This window comes from Carya illinoinensis, chromosome 4 (assembly GCF_018687715.1).
Source record: "Carya illinoinensis cultivar Pawnee chromosome 4, C.illinoinensisPawnee_v1, whole genome shotgun sequence".
Taxonomy (NCBI): Eukaryota; Viridiplantae; Streptophyta; class Magnoliopsida; order Fagales; family Juglandaceae; genus Carya; species Carya illinoinensis.
The window spans coordinates 14,788,986-14,811,471 of NC_056755.1; the positions used below are offsets into that span (position 1 = coordinate 14,788,986).

The window sequence follows — 22,486 nt, forward strand, 5'->3', positions numbered from 1 at the left end:
CAAAAACCATGCTTCTCATACTTCACATTCTGCCATATCTTCCTTGTCCCGAATAGAACGATCGAAAAATCTTGCACCGGCTCCTGTGATAAATCGATTTCAATGCACATCCTAGCCCCTGATGCCCTTGTTTTATGAAGTGTAGCATTATCGGTTCCTAGATAATGGCCAAATTGAGACGCCAAAATCTGCAAACAATCCATTCAGTATAAATGCATTGGTAGACCAAGCAGGAAAATCCATTTATGCGCTAATGGAGATTCCTTCGACAAGTCAAGGTCCTTTGTCCATCTAAACAATCAAAAAGTCTAACCTCCTATTGTACGGCCTTGCCAAGCCCATCCATGCAAAAAATCACGTTCACTTTTCATCTGGACAAGAACATGCAGATTGTCCATAAAGCTGACCATAGAAACCTCTTTCACAATTTAGCAACGTGTGAATGCACATCATCAATGGAAGGTCTCGTGAGAGAGAACTTTAGCACCAAAGCAAACTTGAAATCCTCTGTAGCCTTAAACATTTCAACCTTCAAGAAAATGAAACCTTGCTCGCCATCAACCTCCGCAAGATATCTCATCGGCAACCTAAAGGAGGATTGCACTGCTTGATTAGAAACTGTTGGAGAAAACAATTTCGTAACCTGAGTCACCGTAGCAATCCCCGCCAAAGGAGGAGTGGGGATGGCCTCCATGGCCTAACCTTAGCAAACCTGTGGCAGAATACCAAAAATGGCAATTCCGAATAACTTGGAATATCCAAAACCGTCTCCAAAAAATGGGGTCCTCAAAATCGCCAAAAATCGCCTCTCCGCAAAAATCGCGTCACCAAGGAAGTGGTAGTAGTGACTCACTATTGAATTGAGTTGAGATGAAAATTTAAAGTTAAATAAAATATTATTAGAATATTATTATTTTAGAATTTGAAAAAGTTGAATTGTTTATTATATTTTATATTAAAATTTAAAAAAATTATAATAATTAGATAATATAAGTTGAAATGAGTTTGGAATTCAAACTGGCTATAAGAGTATTAAGATTAGGCTATTGTGTCGACCAACTTTTACTGTTGGGCATGCAACCTAGTTCATTTTTTTTTTAATTTTCTTTACATATTTTTTAATATATTTAAATATTTTTAAAAAATAAAAAATACATAAATATACTTAAAATCACTTCCTTAATTACTAAATAAAATAATAATTAAAAAAAAATAATTCTTGAACTGTTCATTTGAGCGGTACCGCCCGCGGCAGAGCAGCATTTTCCTTTTTCTTGCGTAGTTGCAACAGTAAATTAGTTTGGCTGTCAAGGAAATTTTTTCCAGCCAATACCCATACCCTGCGTCTTCTCCATCTCCCAACCCCGAAGTTCTCTTTCAAACCTCGCCAATCAAGAACTCACACAGTCAAACGGTCCAAAAGATTGATCCGATCCAGCCTTAATTTCTTTCTTTCTTCGACTCTTCCCCGATCATGACCAACCCAGTTCTCGAATCTGCCAAAATTTTACAGCTTTGGGTTCCAATTTGTCCGATCTAATGAAACCCAAGTTCGGGTGTTTTGTATTTTTCTTGGTCTCAATCTTTTGTGCCGTTGCCGAATCCAAATGTAGTAAGGAATGTGGTCGAGCTTTAGCTTCGTACCTCGTCCCTGGGGGGTCAGATCTCACGTACATAACTACACTTTTGCAATCGAGTCTTAATATTGACCCCGACACTATTGTGAGCTACAACAAAGAAAAGATCCCCAACAAAGACAGCGTCCAACAGAATATAACAATCAATGTTCCGTTCCCATGTCAATGTGTTCAAGACTCGTTTCTAGGTTACGTGTTTAACTACTCGCTTCAAAGCAAGGACACCTACGACACGGTCGCACAGCAACGGTATGCGAACCTGACAACAACCGACATGTTGATGAAATTTAATACCTATGACCCCAACAGGATACCGGACGTTGGGACGATGAGCATACCAGTGAACTGTTCGTGTGGAAACAGCGCGGTTTCGAAGGAATTCGGGCTGTTTGCTACGTACCCTCTTCGGCCGGGTGACACTCTGGAATTGGTTGCGGCGGAGGCGGGTCTTAATTCAAGTTACACAACCTTGCTGCAGAGTTACAACCCGGGTGTGAATTTCAGCCAAGGGAGTGGCGTGGTGTATATCCCAGGCAAAGGTGACAATTTTGTTTGTGTTTTGAGTTAATGAATGTTTATATAGATATGTGAATTCGGATTTTTTTTTTTTTTTTTTTATTTATTTATGATGTTTTCATTTAGCTTAATGAATTTCTTAGATGTCAAAATGGTTAAGAGTTAGTAGGAGTTAGATGAGGATCTGATTACTTGTAGCATTAATTGCTTATCTTATTTGCTCGTGTAATAGATTAACGATTACGTGTTACTTGGATGCTGCTAGTCACAGCAAGCGAATGATGTAAAGAGATCCAATGGGTGTTGAAAATGAAGTCCCGAATGCTTCATTTTAGGAAGTAGTGGGAGGTATTAAGCGTACAAAGTATTAGGATGGGTGATGGGAAGTCCTAGAGTTGCAACTCTCATTTTTATTTACTTATAAAAAATTCAGCTTACAAACATGTGGACAAGATAAGTCGATTCAAAAAACTAATCTGAACTTTAATTTTCGTTCATGTGGTTCAGGCTTGATTGCATTACCCTTCACAACTTATAAAAAGTTACATTAAACCTCCTTATAGTTTTGTTTGAATTTATAAAAAGTTACATTAAACCTCCTTATTGCGATGAACCAGTCAATTGATACGTACTGATCATCTATATAACAAACTGAGTTGCACATAATCCTTTTTCCTTAACAAGGAAAGACGTTAAGAAGATAAATGTAAATAGGTCTAATCCCCGGGATAAATTGGAATTAACCTTCAAATTATATATTAGATTTGTTCAGTTCAGTATAAACTCAACTTAGAAAGCGTACTTGCAAAATTTTCTGGATGACCCTTTAGCATAGTAGTCCTGATATTTATCTTGCGTATTTTAAAATGAAGATGTCCCATTGTTTTTATTACTAATTTAAGAATGGAATATGCTTATAAAAAATAATTGAAAAGGATATTCCATAATTTTGTTAAGTGATAGGAGATCAAATGCCATATATTGGACTTTGGAGATGAAGCTGATGGGCACAGAGAACTGGGTTGAACCATCAAAGTGAACATTATATACTGCACATCTAGCCTAATAGATAAAACCCTGAAGTTGTGAAATCTCTACTACATAACCCATCTCTATGAGCTATGCCCTTTCCAAGTAGATTAAACAAATTAATATCAAAACTTTCAGAAGTGCATCTGGCCCAAACAATTTCTTCTGAACGACCATTCAAGCCTCCTGCAACTATAGCAGCATCAGATTTAAATCCATCCCCGCTGCCCCTGCCCCTTTCAACTGCTCTGCCCCTATCACTTTTTCACTTGCTCTGCAATGTCAGCTAGAGTTACAAGCACAAACAATCAGTTAAGCGGCTGTCTAGAAATATCATGTGATCATTGTCAGCTAGAGTTACAAGAACAAACAATCAGTTAAGTGCCTGTCTAGAAATATCATGTGATCATTTGTCTTTTTGGTGATATTGATAGTGATTTCTTTTCCCTTGCCTAATTATTTATAAAAAAATTAGTATATTGTAGTGTAGTGGGTGTGGCCCACTTGGAGTAATATTTGGTGAGAAAATTTTTTATATTTAGCACAGTTATTCAATGGGGCTCCAATCAACTAAGGGTAGTGTTCAAACACATTTGATAGTCTGTTGAATCGCAAGGTTAAAAGAGTCCTCAAATTGTGGTGTTGGTGTTCCAGGTTTTGTTTGACTGAAAATCTCAGATTGGTCTCATTTGAAGCATGTTCGAATTTCATTTGAAGCAATAGATCTCAAATCTGCTATGTTAGTTTGAACTCTAGCGAACACATACAGATTATGTACAGAAATTGAACATTTTTTGAGATCATTTCAGCACAAAGAATTGAAGAGTGGTGGATCAAGGTTTGGAGAAGAGGCTAAGGGGTTGGCGGAAGCATGTTTCATGGATTAGATGCGCAGATATATGAGTGTTACCATGTGTAATTCATCCTGTTGAGTTAGTTTTTAAGTTGTGTGTGTTGGTTACGTAAGTTTGTACTAGTGTCTTGCTAGTGGTGATATCTCTTATGTATTGGATTAGGTCCCTTTTTTTCAGTTGGGTTTTTCATATAACAAATACAGTATCCCATTGTGACTGTGTTAGATCCTTTGATATTTAGTCATCAGTGCAGAACAAAGAATATCTTCAGTTATGAGTTGTGAATATGTATTTCATTCTGCATTGATCGATGCATCTTATTATATGTATTTCAATGGCTTGGGTCATGCCTAGAAGAGTTGTGGAGCTTTTCTAGACTTCTAAGCTCATTAATTGATTGCTCTCAATCTTCAAAACTTTCAATCCTCTCCCTCCAAATATGCCACCATAGACAAATTGGAACCATCTTCCATACTGTTGCAATATGAGAGTTTCCCTAGAAGCCTCATCAAGAAGCTAGAAGGTCGATTCCATAAGAAGCTTGGGTGATTTCAGCATCATCCAAGCTAATCTCATCCAAACAAAGTCATTCCACAAGGTCGTAGCAATCTCACAATGAAGTAATAGATGATTTACAGACTCTCCTCTCTTTTTGCATATACAACAACAATCCATGACTATTTTTTTTTTTTGAAATGAGAAGAACTTTATTATATAAGCAAACAGATTACCTAGCTTCATAAATAACTATTTGCTTGATACAATCAGGGGTCTCCTCTAGATCATAGTGATCAAATTCACTCAAAAGGGCATTCTTGGCTAGCAAGTGAGCTGCCATATTAGCATCCCTTCTAGTGTAACAAACAGTCCATAGTTCAAAGGATCAAAGGACATTCTTTGTGTCTTCAATCATTAGGCCTCCTAGACTCCAATCCTCAGCTGGTTTCTTCAACTTCTCCACCACTTGAAGGGAATCACCCTCTAGTTGTACCTCACGAAACCCAGCTTCTTTACTGAATAGGACTGCAACCATTAAGGCATATGCTTCTGCTGCAAAGGTTGAGAGCTTCATATTACGTCTAGCTCTGAGTGTCCCAAGAACTCTCCCATTGCTGTCTCGGATTATAGCTCCAATGCCTATTAGTCCTCTTGAGTCATTAATAGAGGCATCCCAGTTGAGTTTGTGTTGTCCCTCTAAAGGTTTCCTCCATCTTGCAGCCTTAGTACTACTGTTGGAGGTCTTCTCAAGATTGTTTGTTTTGGTTGCCTTAAAAAATCTCAACTCACTAACAGCCTTGTGACTGACAGAGTTTGGATGCCTGAAACCTTTTTCATGAATGAAGTCATTTCTCCTTGTCCAGATTAATTGAGCTATCATACCAGCTTCTTCCAATTCATGTCTAGGTAGCCTTTCTGTCATTTTGTACCAGATTTCCTTGAAGTCAGTCTCATTTAAGGCCAATTTTTGTAACTGTCTACTAGCTTGGCCCCAAACATCTCTAGCTGCTTCGCAGGTCCATAGGACATGGCCCGATGTCTCCTCCTCAAGTTGACATACTAGGCATAGGTTGGACTCACTAATCTTTCTTCTAAACAGATTGCTGAAAGTGGGTAATGCTTCATTACAGGCTCTCCATAGGAACATCCTAAATCCATTGGGAACTTCCATCTTCTACAGTGTCTTCCAAGAGCCTTCTTGAGAAGATTTGCAAGAGGTGGCACCTTCTAAATTAGTTTGTAGTTCTCTGTGTAGGTGGTATGCACTTTTTACAGTAAATTTTCCATTGGGAGTGCCTCCCCAGCCCAATCGATCCTCTCTGTTGCCCAAACTGATAGGGTTTGACCTGATGACGTCCACCACTTCCTGAGGGAATAGCTTGCTAAGTAGGTTGCCATTCCATCTCCTAAGTTCATGGTCTACTAGGTCAAACACCTAAGCTATTCCTGATTCTGCATTATTGTCTTGACATGGGATAAGGAAGTGAGGTCTGGGCAGCCACTTGTCCTCCCATATTTTGACTTTAAGGCCATTGCCAATTCTCCATTGGAGTCCTTCTTTCAGTAGACTCATTCCAGCTTTGAGGCTTCTCCAAGCTAGAGAAGGTGTTAGCCCCAGTTTTGCATCTAGGAACTCTCCATTGGCAAAATACTTTTGTTTTAGTCTTTGAGCAGGGAGGGAGTCAGGTTGTGTGAGGACTTGCCAGCCTTGTTTAGCTAGGAGAGCCAAGTTGAAGCTCCTGAAGTTTCTGAAACCTAGTCCACCTGATCTTTTGGTTTGCTAAGCCTGTCCCACTTAACCCATTGGATTTTGTATGGTCCTCATTGAAGCCTCACCAGAATTTTCTTAGTAGTTTGTCCAACCTATCTGTAATGGATTTAGGAAGGAGGAAAATGCCCATGGTATAGGTGGGAATAGCCTGCAAGACAGATTTAATTAGTACCTCTTTGCCAGCTACTGAAAGGCAATTTGTCTTCCTGTTGGTTACTCTGGTTACTCTAGTCCATATCCTATCAATGAGTCCATGGAAAGCAGTATTTTTCTTCCTGCCCACCATGGTAGGATGGCCAAGGTATCTTTCAAAAGTTCCTGTGGCCTTGACCCCAGCTATCTGCAGTATAGTCCTCTTGTTTTCATCTGGTGTGTTCTTATTGAAGTAAATAGAAGACTTTTCCTTGTTAAGCACTTGTCTAGAGGCACACTCATACTGGTTCAGGATCTCCATCAACCTACTCCATTCAAGGGACACTTGATCTCCTTGGTTTCTCTGGTGGTTGCAATTCTTGCCTTGGTGCATAATGGTACCACAACTAAAGCATAAGTTCTGCAGCCGCTCACACTTGAAGGCAGCCCAAACTTTCTTTCCCCTACCTGCACCCACCTTCCTTTGACCAGAGGTTTAGTAAGTTCAACCTCCACTAACACTTGCAAACATTGGCCCCATCCTTGGCCCTCTTTATCCACCTCCACCTTGAGAACTTTCCCTATTGTTGAAGCAATTTGCTTGCCATATTCTCCTGTCATTCCTGCGAAGGGAATGTTATGGAGTTGAACCCAAAAGGGTTCATGGGAGAAGGTTATTGCACTGGGGGGGGAGACTGCTATCGATATTTTGTATGCCAATAAGGTTCCTGTCGAAGGCCCAGGGCCTTCCTTGAAGGATTTTTTCCTTGTCTGTGACTTTACCAAACTCCAAGATAAAACTATTGTTTCCTAAGTCCATGAATGTCATCTCTCCCTCCACTCTCCATACCTATTGCATGGTTGAGCAAAAGGCTTCCTTGCTGAAGTTTTTGTTTGTGATGACTTTTGCTAGTAAGCAGTTGGTGCCTCTCTGAAAAGCCGCCTGGATATCCTAGTCTGAGACCTTGACTAGATCTTCTTCTTCCTCAGTTAGGTTGAGACCTTCCCAAAGCTTGAACAGGTCCTCTCCCGCCATGTTACGTTAGTAAACACTCAGGGTCTGCTGAAAGGGAGTTGTGTGGAGTCTTGGGACCTCGAAGGTTTCACTACCCCAGCTCAGTCTCCCTTTTGGTGCTATAGTTTTGGTCCAATCCTTAGAATAGGAATGATCCAGGCCAGCAAATAACACAAAACAGAAAAGAGAACGCTACACACTCTCAGCTAAACACTGAGAGACAAAGTTCTTTGCATCAAAGAGCAAAGAAACTTAGCCTTACAGTTCTACTCCTTCGGGCAGAGACTGAAGGACAACCAATCCATGACTATGATGTGGTATTTCCGTAGGTTGTCTATTGTGAGGATCTTCCTTGAGGAATTTGTCCATACAAAGAGCATTGTTTGCAAGGGTGCCTTTTTCTCTCAAATACTCTTCCATGGGAATAGATTTGTATTATGAGTGGTGATAGCTTGATAGTAGGAGCAATTGTGAACTTTCCTTTCTTAGAAGGGTGCCTAAAGATCTTGTCTTCAACACCCCCCATCATACGAGTAGAGTACACTAGATCAAAAAACTCCAAAAATCATCAACTTCCCTCCCAATATTGTGCATCTTTGAAGAATGTAAGGATCAATTGGGGAGTACCATTGGATAGCATTAAAAGGTCCGCAAATAAGGCTTCTCTCATTCTTGCTATGCCATAGAATTCTGGATAATCTTCCTTGATTGCCCTATTGCCACACCCTACATCGTGCCAAAATTTGCTTTTGGACCCGTCACCCACCTAAAAACAGATATTTCTTGAATGTGTCACATCCTCTTCTTATGTATTTCCATGGTCCCACCCATATGGCCACTTACCTCATTCAAACACCATCCTCCCCATGGTTCAACATACTTCGATTCTATGAAGATTCTCCATAATGCTCCGTTCATTATTGTATCTCTATAGCCATTTGCCAAGTAAATCTTTGTTAAAAGAATGCAAGTTTTGAATGCCCAATCCTCCTTCCAAGATAGGGGAGCACATCGTGGCCCGTTTATCAAGTGGAATTTAAACTCATTGTTCATCCCCCCACAAGAAATCTTGTTGGAGTTTCTCCATGTGAGGAGCCGCCTTGGTGGGAAGTTGAAACAATGATAGGAAGTAGGTTGGCATATGGGAAAGGGTACTTTTGATTAAAGTGAACCTACCACCTTTGGATGAATACATTTTCTTCTAACTAGCCAATTTTTGCCTCCTTCTTTTGTAGTTCATCATTCCAAGTAGATCTTTATTTGAACGGGGATTTCATTGGCAACATAGATATCTTGCATTCCAAAATGTAAGCCTTGCTCTCTACATAAAAGGAAAATGAAAGGAGCTTCAAAGCATAAAAGGAGCGCCCTTCTGATTTAGGTAAGTTCACCTTCAACCCTGAAGCAACTTCGAAGTATAAAGGAGTGCCCCTAAAGCTTGACTTTGTTATGGCTGGCCCAACAAAAGATTAGGGTATCATCGGCAAATAATAGATGAGATATGTGAAGTGAGCCAATATTTGCCTCCCCCACGAAGAATCCATATAAGACCCACCCTCCATGACACCCAAAATAATCTTGCTAAAAGCTCCTATTACAAAAACAAAAATTAGTGAAGATAGAGGATCACTTTGTCTCAAGCCTCATGAGCTTTTAAGAAAGCCCTTTGGTATGCAAGACAAAAAAAACAAACAGTAGAGATTCACTGTTTGATCCAAGAGCACCATTGCGAACCAAAGCCACATCTCTCAAGCATGTAAAGCAAAAGTCTCCAATTGACTCGGTCATAGACCTTCTCCATATCAAGCTTGCATAAAAGCCCCAACACTCCTGACTTGAATCTACTATCTAAGCATTTGTTGGCAATAAGCACCAAGCCAAGGATTTTCATACCTCGAACCAAGGCATTTTAGGGCTTTGATATTAACTTCTCAACCACCATGCTCAATCTTGTAACGCCTATGTCTTTGTGGTGGAACTTTTAGAAAAATGATTTTAGAAAATAAAATAGGAATTACTGACTTTTTAAATTTTTTTTTCCCAAGATATGAAAGACTCTATAGTTAGAATTTAAAATTTTCATTTACGAGGCTAAGAGAGAGTTTTGCAACGGAAACTCATTTAATTAAAAATGTAAAGTCTTTTTACAAAATGATTTTCATAAACTACAAAAAGCCTAAGCTTCTGTCACCTTTTCCTTGGGCAATGTATGTCTTGAAGCTTTGTCCTCATTTCATTTCTGGATGGGGCACACACACACACACACACACACACATATATATATATAAAAGAGTTGAATACCCATTAATTAGTACTTCATGCCATAAAAATATAAAAACATACATTTTCATTCATGCATAATCACTTATATACATATTTTACATAAAACGTTTTCTTTTCTTTAAAACATTATAAGGTGGGGTTTTTCTTTTAAAAAGGGGTTTTCATTTCTTAAAACATCTCCCACTTTGTACTTTCCTTCATAAAACTAAAACCTTTATACATACAATTAACCTTATTACTTTTCTTTGGCCAGTACACACAATTACACCCCGTGTGTTGGGTTAGTGGTCTTTTAAACCTGATTCTGCCTGTGGTCGCGCGTTGGGAATCCCTCAATCAGGAGGCAGCACTAGGTGCACTATCAGTACTACTTACCCTACATTGCAATCTGCTCAGTCATTTGGTACAATCATTCATCAATCGTGGCCATTACGTACATTCATACATTAAAAGCATTCATTCTTTCAGGCCTTTCCTTTCCTTTCATTTCTTTCATGCATCAGTTTATTTCATAAAACATTTTTTGTAACATAAGACATAAAACCTCATCATTCTTTTCATGGAACATGCATAAAATAAATACTATGTATAACATTCATTCACATGCATACAACTATTTCTGGGGTGCATAAAAAAGAGTTGCCAAAAAGGGCCAGTACATACACATACTTAAAACTTATACCTTAGAATAGCTTCATAAAACATTTTCATTATGAGAAAACATTTCCTTTCTTTTCTTTTCATAAGAGAATATTTTTCATAGAGCATTCATTTTCATTTTCATACTTTTTGAAAACTCTAAAAGAACATAAACGTATTACTTACCTGGACTTCATGCTATGCACATATCGTCTAGTTCGTTCATGTGTGTGTCAGATAATAACCTACATACATTCATAACCTCACGTCATTTCTTTTTCATAAACAAAAGAACACTAAATATAAAACTTGCGCAATAAGCTAGCCTTAACTCGTAGTCCATCCTATTCCTCATGACCTCAACTTCTCATTGATTCTTGACTTAGACTTCCTCCACTTGGACTAGTCATTGTCCCATTAACCTTCATCGTCTATTTACTTGCATACTCCTTCATGACATCCCTAAGTGTACAAACTTACACATCTAGGTATTCCAAATATCCTTCATCTCACTTACACGTTATTATTCAATTCCTCAAAGTATAACCATTTTCAAAAATCTTAGGCCTAGACTATAAATCTAGAAACCCCAACTTCATTTTCTGATTAACAAAGTGAGCTTCCATAGTTCACTTTAAATCTCTAATCATTATTCATGGGTCTACAACTTAGTTCCAACTCACCTTACAACCCAACTGCAGTCACACTACCAGTTTTTTAAGACAACATCATTTTCCCGTATATAATCAAATTCAATACTAATCCTAAGCCCCAATTCATTTCCTCACATCCAAATGCATAACACAACCCAACTAAGCATTCTCATACAATCCACCAAAAACACATGTCATACCCTTTTACTTAAGATCAACATACAATCCAAATTACAGCACCCATTTATGCTTACAAGCCTCATCCATACTCAATACATTTAATCAACACGAAGCTGTCCATTTAGAAGTCAACACCATCACCATGCTTCTCAATTTCACTACTTTTTCCACTTCATCCCAACTCCACACATTCATGCCAATCGTCCCAAAATAATTTAACTGAGCAGCATTATCCACAATCAGGCATAACCATATAAATTAAAAGCCACTCACATACTCAATATCTAAAGTAATGAACCTAACATTAAACTTAGAATCCGTCTATACCATTTGTACATCTACTCCACATAATTACAAAACTTTTTAAGTTACAAGTCATGACTCCCCAAAATCACAACCATTTATCCATTCAATAATTAACGCCAATTCACCTCCTCCCAATTAAATCATAAATACTAAAAATGTGGTGCCCATGTACATCAACCCAACAAATATGAATATTCTACTAAATACTTGGGTTCCACACAAAACCACTATAAAACCCATCACCAAAACACATGCTAAATCCATAGCCCATTTAAACTCCAATAAAACAATCAGTACCATCACAATCACATTTCGCCCATACAAACCCCATCACTTCAAAATACACAAGCCACATCACAACTATGCCGCACATATACACAACTGCCCTCCAATAACAACCCAAGCACAACTTCCCATCTAGCCTCAACACTTCACAACACACAAGCCACCTCGCACTACGCTATACACATCCACACTTATTCCTCAATCACAAACACAACCACATCTCCCGCTTCTACATCCACCACGATCAACACAACCATACACACAGCAGTCTGCCAAGTACTCAAAACTCAGAAAAAATGTCCAATAAACACATAAGCATAATATTTTCTTCATACCACACACATCCAATCACAAAAAGTATCTGGTAAAATAAATAAGATAGAGGTTATACCATAGATCTAGAGATCTGTGTTGTTTGGGCTGAACCCAAAACAAAGGCCTTGTTGCATAGGTGGGAGAGCATGAAGGCTCACGGTGGTGGTTGGCACGACTGTGCACAGTGGAGAGAGAAGAGAGGCTAGAGGCTTCGGTGGAGGGGGAGAAAAATGGGGGCTGTTTCAGGCTGGCCATGGCAAGGCCGTGTGGTGGAGCTGCGCCATGGCTTGGGGAGGGCACATCTATGTGTGGTGGTGGAGTGGTGGCTTGAAATGGTTGTGGTTGAGGCGCACAGTGTGGATATTGAGATTTGGTGGAATCTGTGAGGGAGAGAGAGGGAGCGTTGGTGAGAGGGTGAGGTAGAGCTTCACACTGTGGGGAGACCGGGGTGGCCTGACAGCGAGGGAACCACTCGTGGTGGCGGCTGGCAGAGGAGAGGGGAGAGAGAAGGGAGATCCATGAGGGAGAGGCTAGCTAGCGACGGTGGAGGTGGGCAATGATGATGGGTCGACGGCGGCGGCATGTGCTTGCTGCAGCTGGGCTCGTGGTGGTGGAAGGAGTTGGGTGGCTGCTACGTGAGGGAGAAGACCCACGGGGAGAGAGGGAGAGGAACGGCTGGAGGGGAGGAGGGAGGGAGGGAGGGGAGGTAAAAATGGGGAAAAAGTGAGGGATCTAGGGTTTTAATTCTATCCCCAATCTAGGGTTTCTAGTTTGAATCTAATGGTGGACATTTAAATACATAAAACATAAAAATAAACTAGGTAAAATAAGTAGAAAAATAAGATAAAACTTTATTTAAAATCAAATTTTATTTTTCCTAGTCCCAAAAATAATAAGCTTCATCATAAAATAAAATAATGTAGTTCACTAAATATTTTTAAGATAAATAAAACCATTTAAATAGATAGATAGTCTTCAAAATAAATTAAAACAAAAAATATTAAATAATATTCTTATAGAACTAAATCATTTAAATAAAATGATTTACTAAAATTATATTATTTTTTTGGGCTTCAATTTATAAAAGGCTGACTTGAAAATTAGGCTTGCTGCAATAATGCCAAAAATACCCCTCTTTAAAATAATTTTGGACATTTAAATATTTCGAAGACTTTAAAAACACTAGGCTCCATTTAAAAATCATCAGATAAATTTAAAAACACAGTTTAGAGGTTTAAAAAGACTGCTTCAATTTTTAAAACGCGTAGACTTTTCGAAAGAAAATTGTACGTCCTGCTCACCAAGCTAATGGGGCGGTAATCTTTTACCTCTACAACACTGGGTTTTTTTGGAATGATAGCAATAAATGTTGCATTAAGACTCTTTTCAAACTTACAATTTTCATGAAATTCATGAAAGACCCCCATCATATCTTCTTTGATCACTTCCCAAAAAGTTTGGAAAAAAGCCATAGAGAATCCATATGGAGTTGGAGATTTGTCACCTGCCATGCTTCTCAATGATTTTCTGATTTCTGTTTCTTTAAAAGGCCTCTCAAGCTGTCCCACTTCTTTTAGTCAAGAGCGTCAAAGTGGAGCTCATGTAGCTTCAGTCTCCATGAGAATTTTTATGAAACCAGATTCTTGTAATAGTTAACAATGTGATCTGTGTTCTTGGCTTGGTTGGAAGAAGCCACCCCATCATCTCTATGGCATTGTTCCTATATGAGTTAGCCACTCAGTGGAAAAACTTGGTGCATTTGTCTCCTTCCTTCAACCACAGACTCATAGTGCTCTCAATTTTTTTCTCTAAGATATTTCTTCCAATAGAGAGACCCTTTTGAGGTCCGCAGTCAGTTGAGTTTTACAAGCCCTGTTCATTTCAGATAATACTCTACTCCTTCCAATCATTTGAGTTCCTCAAAAGAAATTGTACTTTTGACCTTCCACATTGCCAAACACTTGCTCATTCCAAGTTTTTAGATATTTGTTTAGAGACTTCAATTTAGATGACATGATATAACTTGGATTGCCATTAAGTTGATAAGAAGATCACCATTGTCGGACTCTATCAAGGAATCCTTCTGATTTCAATCACATGTTTTCAAACTTGAAGTACCTTGGGTCTCCATGAATACCTCCACAATCAAGAAGGATGGAAAAGTGATCTGAACTCAACCTGGGGAGTCTCTTTTGAATGAGTTCTGGGTAATGTGCTTTCCATTAAGGTGATACTAGGAATCTATCAATCCTTGACCAAAAAGGGTGTTGTTGGTTGCTTGACCAAGTATAAGTGCCACCTGCATGAGGAATATCCAGTAAATCTTGTTCAGAAATGAAAAGTCTACTGTTGGTAAATTTAAGCTAGATCCTCCCGATCGCTCACTCGGGAATCAAGTAACATTGAAATTGGCAAGTCGCCACCAATTCACCAAGGTAAGTCCCATATGCTACTTAAGCCTGCTAGTTCGTCCCACAGTAAACTTCTTGCACAATCTAAGTTAGGACCATAAGACCTCCAAAGGCCCATTGATGTCTATCCACAACATTCTTGAATGAGCAAGCCACCATTTAATCCCCCATACAATCTTTTAACTTTTCCACCACTTTTTTATCCCACATCACTAAGATGCCTCCTGATTCTCCTTTGGATGGTAAGCAATACCACCCAACTTCATTACAACTCCACCAACTCCTAATAGTTCTTAGGGGGATAAATTCCAATTTCGTTTTGTGTAAGCAAACAATGTTTACTCTTCAATTGCGTAACTGGTTTATAATTTTGAGACACTTTTCCCTTTCGTTCAGCTCCCTCATATTCCATGAAACAATTTTTGACTTCATAAAACAACATCCATTGCCCCTCCCTTTGATCTGCCATGGTTAGAACTCCTCTCTCCTATTCCATCATTGACAGTCCGGTTGAGTCCTTTTAATCCTCTAGCTCTCTTCTTTGCCGAATTGATCTCACCTGGTGAGCTGGAGTGAGTCTGTCCAGCCTCTAGAGCTGCAAGGAGAGCTATAGATTGGTCCTCAAAACCATTGCACAATATCACCACACCATGTTGAATCTCCTTGGCTTTGTCTAAGACCCAATTGGAGACCTGGCTGTTGCTACTTTGGAGCTGAGAAATCAGTGGTGTAGGTTCTTCCCAATTTACCTCTTCACTGACCATAGGACTTCTTGCACCTCACCCACCTCATCCGAGACACGCCGAATCATACACTATCATTGCTATGTCTGGAATTTCTCTTTCCTCTGTATTACCCATTCCACAAACTCCACCCTCTATTTGATCCTTTAGAGCTCAATAAATCTCCTATATCCAGAAACAACACATTCTGGGGTGATACCATGGTGTTCTCCATTTGGAGCTCCCTGGCGACAATTTGTGCTTCAAAAACAGAGACACTGTCATTTGTTCTTATTGCTAGTGCCACCAGTCCGTCGGCCTGGATGCTAGCCATTGGCTCCCCTTCTTCGGTCAATGGTTTTTGTGCAGTCCCTGTCCGGTGTAACATTGTCTCCGATTCTTTTTTTGCAGCACTGGGAGAGGACCCAACTTCAAAGGTTGAGTGACCCGCAATTTTAGAGCCGTGCACTTGAATCTTCCCTTTCTCAGCCCATGAGCTTTTTGTTACATGCGAGCCCGTGGTCCTTTCCTTGCCAGCAGGTTCCCTCGCTTTTCTTTCCTGACTCGAGCCCAGGCCCATTTCCTGATTTTCCTGATATATTAGACTGCTGAGCTTCTCTCTCAAGTCTATCAACTCTTCTTTGAGGTTGTGCAGAGTCATCTTTTCTGCATCACGCCCCTTGGTCAGAGAGCCACCATTGCTTCTTGCATAAACCATGGTGGCTTGTGGGGCTTCTGACCTCCTATCTCTGCAAGTCTCATAAACAGTAACTTTTTTCTTCTGCAAAATGCCTATACTGCCCTTCATACTCTGGTTCTGCATCCCTACTTTTCTTGGTTTCTCCTTGATTTTCATCACCGTTAGTGGCTGGAGCTGAGCATGAAACAACCTCTGCGTATGTTTCAGAAGTCACTCCGCTGCATGTGATCTTGCTCATTTGCTGCTTGAGCATTTCAGGCCCCCCGTATTACTTTGCTTCAGTTTTGCCTGCACTGCCACATAGTACACACAGTTCCATAGCCATCTTCCTCCACCCTTTGCCTTTCAGGGATGATGATAAGGCAATTTCTCCCACCGCCTATATACTCGACTATGGTCAAGTACCTTCCATATACATTAGAGGATCTCTATGAAAGAAAAGCAGTGCTGCCTAAGTTGGATGTTCTGCTGAACTCCTTGTCAGCATCTGACCGAGAGCATTCTTACAAGGTTTGTGCAACCCCTGATGCGGTTGGTTTGCCCAATACTAGCTCTTTAGTCACCTTCCTACCTCTCTCTATAATGCGTATATGGCAACCACCTTCGATTGAAATCTTGAATATTTTTGTTTCAATGAGAACAACCTTCAAATATCCCATCCTTGGATACTTGCACCTCTAAATAACATCTAAGTAAGTCTAGAAATGCTGATTGTCACTGGCAAGACTCATCGGAGGCAAGAGGCCTCAAGAAGTTCTTTATCCACAATCATCTCATAGGGACTGCATCTATGAAGTCTAATGAACTTAGTTTACATGATTTTCTGAATCTTTTTCATCTACTAGTTAGGTGTCTCTATTGTATATTACGTATATACTTGTCTTGAGTCTTTGCACTTATTAATAGAGATCTTCTTGTGAGAAGAAAAATTATGTCTTTGATGTTTGAATTACTTGGCAAAATGTAATTGGCTGGCTCAATACACTGTTAGCTTTGAATTACCTGTAGTCACCCTGCTCTCCTGCTTTTAGGTCAAGTAAACTAGGTGGTCTTTTTACGAATTATTTCATTGAGTTACCAGCATCAAGAGCATTCCTTTTTTCCATTCATATAGTTTTTGGGGGCTATGATTTCTATTAACTTTTCTTTTGGTTATTTCTTTTCCTTTTATTTTCAGATCAAAATGGTACTTACCCACGTCTAATATCAAGGTAACTTCTATAAACTCAATCTTCATACTAAGTGAAAAGGTTACATTTGCTTCTATTGCAGTTCGTCTTATATTTATAAGTTGTGTTTTGTTGTGGTTTTCTCCCTTTTGCAGCTCAAGCGGTTCGATCTTCTCCCATGGTTTTACAATGATTATGTTTACTTGATATTTGGAGACAAGTCTCAGCTGTGCAGAGCCAGTGCTACTTTTAAGCTTAACATTTACTCAACTATATGCAGGATTAGCAGTCGGAGTTATTGCTGGTGCAGCTATTGGAGGAGTAGCTGGTGTGGTATTATTTGCCGCTTTTATATATCTCGGATGTTACCGAAAGAAGATGGAAGCGGCAAAGTTGCTTTTGGCACCATCTGAGGATATATCTGAGCATGGTATATATCTTTCTTTCAAAACTTTCTCTCCCAGCTTCACTTGTCTCAATAAAACTTTTTTTACCTGTCAAAAAAAAAAAAAAAATTCCTCTCCCATCTTGTTTTGTTTTGTTTTGTTTTTCATACTTTTTTTTTTTTTCTGAAAGAGTGATTTTGTGGATCTTCTAGAAAGTATCTTTAAAATAAGAGGTTTCTCAATGAAATGAACTACCTTATTCAATATCATACTTAACCGGTCCCTTTGCCCCCGGGTCCGCCCCCCACCCCCAAAAACCCAACTCCAAGGAAAAAAAAAAAAAAAAAGGAACAAAACAAAAGAAACAATTAATAGGCTTTGGTTCATAGCTGGTATTCTTTTTTCCTTTGGTGAATTTTTTTTTTCTAATTTGCTGGTATTCTTTTTTCCTTTGGTGAATTTTTTTTTTCTAATTTGCTGACAAATCAACATGAGATTCTCACTAGTGTCAGAACTCTGATTATCTTTGTGTTCTGCAAAATAGTCCGTTGAAATAAGCTTTGAAATCCCATTTAAGCAGCAACACAGAATGCTTTGAACTGTACATACGATCATGGTGACTGATAGAACCAAAGTGTGTTGACATTTGCACTTTTTTTAATGGGGGATTAAATACAAGCTCACTTATTGGTTTTCCCTCTACTTTGATTTAGGCCATGGAAGTACCTTAAACAAGGATAAGGATTCACCTAGTGCTGCTGGTGGTCTAGGTTCAGGTCTTACAGGTGTAACTGTGGACAAATCAGTAGAGTTCTCATATGAAGAACTTGTTACGGCTACCGATAACTTCAGTTTGGCTAATAAGATTGGTCAAGGTGGCTTTGGGGCTGTTTATTATGCAGAGCTGAGAGGCGAGGTATGTGGCCATTTGCATTTCCATAAATCGGGTGCATTGCACATTAGTTATGCATGGAAGATTTGTGCATTATGACAGGCTTGCAACCTTTCTTGAAATCTTATAGGGATAATTTTCAAATTGTAATGCCCCAATAGAAGGCCCAAACCACATGGCCTATGCCCCAAAAGGACTAATTAATGATACAATTGGAGACCCATTTGAACTTGAACCTTATAAAGAGCAAGAACTTTTTCTTTCCAAGCAATGTAAGATCTCATATACCACCAACCTTTATCATATGAGGTATCACAATCTAGGTATCACAATCTATCTCTGTTAAATTCCCCAATGAAGACGTCGAGCTTGTCCGTTGTAGGTGGCATGGCTCAAGTCCCACATTTCTGGTTGGGATAGACTTTAATACCATTTCTAATGCCCCAATGGAAAACCCAAATCACATAACCTATACTCTAAGAGGACTAGTCAATGATGCAATTGGAACTCCATTGGAACCTTATAAAGAGCAAGAACTTTTCCTTTCCAAGCAATGTGGGATCCTATACACTACCTACCCTTATCCTTATCATACGGGTTATCATACAAGTGGTAAACATATGTGATCCTTTTAGATTGAAGATGGTAAGAACTTTGATTTTTAATCAATTAAGAAGATTTTCCTGAGAACAAATTAAGGCATACATCAAGTTCAAAGGTGAGGACTACCTTGCAAATTGCACAGCTGAATAGATAAAATGGCTTAATGCAACTTTTATCTGAAAATGTTTTGGCTATTACATCTTTGCCGCAATTTAAGATACTTGAAACTAGGGATTTTCAGGATGTTGAATATTTGACGGACTTCCTTAGTACAGATTGAGCTGAACAGCAATGGTAAGTGTAGAAGTTGTAAAGTCAGCTTCAGTTGATAAATAGATCTAATTGAGTAGGTTCAGCACCCAGTTTGAATAAGGGAAGTTGATGAGAAATTAATCTACTTAGTGAATGAGAAAAATGGATGAACAGCTCAGTGAGTATTTAGTCTTTGTACAGGTTAGAGATGGAAGGTACATTCAGCAACATCTTGTTTGCTCAATGTTTCTTGCGCATTTGTTAATATTCTACATGGATGACTAACCAAGCACGCCGGACTTTGTCCATGCCATCCAAATGTTTACATCCATATAATTTTCAGCTTTTCCTATAGTCCCTTCACTCTATCTGTGCAGAAAGCTGCAATCAAGATGATGGGCATGCAAGCTTCCCGAGAATTTCTTGCTGAATTAAATGTTTTAACACGTGTTCATCACTTGAACCTGGTAATGTACATTCTTTCCCAACATCAATATCATCATTGTTTAAAAAAGCTGACTTGTATGCTAGATTCTTTATTATTTTATGGGGAGCAATATTATTTAATCAGTGATATTCTTCAGGCAATTGCTCACATCAGCGAGAAAGCTTTATGTAAATGTTCATTTCTGTACTACATACTGGGCAGATGATCTTGACCTCATTTTGTTTTTCTAAATTTAGATGTGAATCTATATCTATGTACTATATAATTTTCAAAACACAGATCTTTGCTCTTATAAAGCCACATGATAACTATCTTACTATATTTTAATTATAAACAAAGGATTAAGTTGCTCAACCAAAATTTTAGATATCAAGATGCATGGACACTCTTTTAAAAGATTATATTTACTGTTTAAATACCTCAAGGTATACTATTTCCATTAAGTAGTATTGTCTATCTAATAAATTTAGGTATTCTGTTTTTTCTCTGAAGCGTATGTAGATGATGTTTATTTCTTTTATCTTCTACGTTACATATCACTTAATATAAATCATGGCAGGTGCGCTTGATTGGATATTGTGTTGAGGAGTCTCTTTTCCTGGTCTATGAATATATTGAAAATGGCAACTTAAGCCAGCATTTGCGTGGTTCATCGGGTAAGATCCCATGTGCATGTTAAGGATCTTTACAAGTGATGTCACATTCAGATAGATGGCTATAATTTTATTGACACGTTTCCAGGGAGGGACCCATTGTCATGGGCTACTAGGGTGCAAATTGCCCTTGATTCAGCCAGAGGTCTTGAATATATCCATGAGCATACTGTTCCCGTCTATATTCATCGTGATATTAAGTCGGCGAATATATTGATAGACAAGAACTTCCATGGAAAGGTTGTATTAATAACTCTGGTGCTGTTATAGATATTCAAAAGCTTATTCAAGTTATACTGAAATATTTGCATTGCAGGTTGCCGATTTTGGATTAAGTAAACTTACTGAAGGAAACACATCACACTCCACCCATGGTGTTATGGGAACATTTGGATACATGCCACCTGAGTAAGTTGGCCTTTCTTTTATAAATATATTAAGGTAGTGGCAAATTTAATTCAGCAATGAGAGAGACTAGTTTTCGTGTATGAAAGCTGCTAGAAGGACAATACATAGCTCAATGAGTGGCTGTCTAGAGGTTTCTTGTTGTTCTCACCACTGTCATAAAATGATTTACCAAGGGATTTGGAAATTGATTGTAAATGTGAACAATTCCCATCCTTACATATGCATCTGTGCAATTGTCTGGGCCTGCTGATTTGTTATTTTCGCTAGTGGCTGATGGCACTTAGTGCCATCACGAACTTGGGAGGCTCTTCTTTTGTGAGATCTGTATATAGGCTTTTATGTGCCAGGATATGCTTTCTTTTTGGGATACAACGAATGTTTTGTCGTTTGTCCTTGCAACTGCTGATTTTCTCCTTGAAAGTGGGTTTCACAAAATTGAGTTTTCTAATCAGTACTCACTGAACCCATGGGCTCCTTCCTAATAGGGGAGGAAAAACTTTTGGTTTGAATTGTCTGTATAAAATTGGATTAATTTGTACCTTTTTTTATGCAGATATGCTCAGTATGGAGAAGTTTCTCCCAAAGTAGATGTATTTGCTTTTGGGGTTGTCCTTTATGAACTTATTTCTGCGAAGGAAGCTGTGATGGGGCCAAACAGCTCTACAGTTGAATCTAGGGGCCTCGTAGCATTAGTAAATCCTCTTACCATCTTTCTAATGATACATACCCTCCTCCCTTCTCTTTCTCCCCGTTCTATTCTGAGAGATTGATATGAAGCCTTTATTGTGCTTCCTCTTCTGGTACCCCTTACAGAATGTTTCTCGGAAAGCAGCCTTGAACATGCACTTGATATATTTTCTGTGATTCGCAGTTTGAGAAAGTCCTAAGTCAGCCTAATTCTATGGAAGACCTGCGCAAACTAGTTGACCCTCGGCTTGGAGATGATTACCCACTTGACTCGGTCCAGAAGGTGAAGCAACTTTATACAAAATCTCACTACTATTTGTTTTGTAATTTCCAATGGAATAAAACTGTGAACACATTTGGTTGCAGCTGGCTATGCTTGCGAAAGCATGTACGCAAGAGAATCCTCAACTACGTCCAAGTATGAGAGCTATTGTGGTCGCCTTGATGACGCTTTCATCAACAACCGAGAATTGGGATGTCCGCGCCTTCTATGAAAATAAAAGTCTTGTCAATCTCATGTCAGGAAGATAGAAACTATACAGGGCAATCGCACTTGCATTACAGGAGCTTTTTGGTGTGAATAATACCCATATTAAATTTCAGATACCGTCATTTTCATTACTAGTTGAGAACTACAAGAGAGTTTGTAAACTGTACAAAACTGAAAAATAAGCTCCTACGTACAAAAGACTTGGACAGAAAAACTCATTTGCACCTCAAGTAAGGACACAATTGTTAGTGAAATACGTTGTAATAAAATCAAAATTAAAACAAAATAGAATTTGAAATGAAACTAGTTGGGACTCTCTTTAAGGAAATTCGAGTCATTTGTGGTTGGCAAAATCTCAAATAAACTCGTATGGCAGACTTATCTTTGCTTGTCTTCCCAATAATACAACAGACTATCTGATCTTCGAGCACTAGCATTGGTTTTTTTTATATGCATCTTCAAAATTACATATTTTGAATATTGATTTTGTATATAAAGAAAAACTCATGCATTGGATTATACATCTTTGAATCAAATAATAAAAAAATATTA

At 38.8% G+C, this 22,486-nt stretch overlaps 1 protein-coding gene across 2 annotated transcripts; it reads left to right on the top strand.

The window, feature by feature from the left end:
* The first annotated feature begins 1,262 nt into the window (after positions 1–1,262).
* LOC122307329 (lysM domain receptor-like kinase 3) lies at positions 1,263–22,262 on the top strand. 2 transcript variants are annotated; one of them, XM_043120148.1, is made up of 13 exons: positions 1,263–1,886; positions 1,947–2,176; positions 17,124–17,157; positions 17,271–17,278; positions 17,396–17,545; positions 18,215–18,417; positions 19,626–19,715; positions 20,256–20,352; positions 20,438–20,589; positions 20,666–20,757; positions 21,311–21,449; positions 21,629–21,727; positions 21,811–22,262. In XM_043120148.1, exons 1-13 carry the CDS (start codon positions 1,540–1,542, stop codon positions 21,973–21,975), a joined length of 1,806 nt encoding a protein of 601 aa, XP_042976082.1. In that variant the 5' UTR covers positions 1,263–1,539; the 3' UTR covers positions 21,976–22,262. The 2 variants fall into 2 exon arrangements, with proteins under 2 accessions (XP_042976082.1, XP_042976080.1); XM_043120146.1 differs by having other exon boundaries at positions 1,264–2,176.
* The last annotated feature ends 224 nt before the right edge of the window (positions 22,263–22,486 follow it).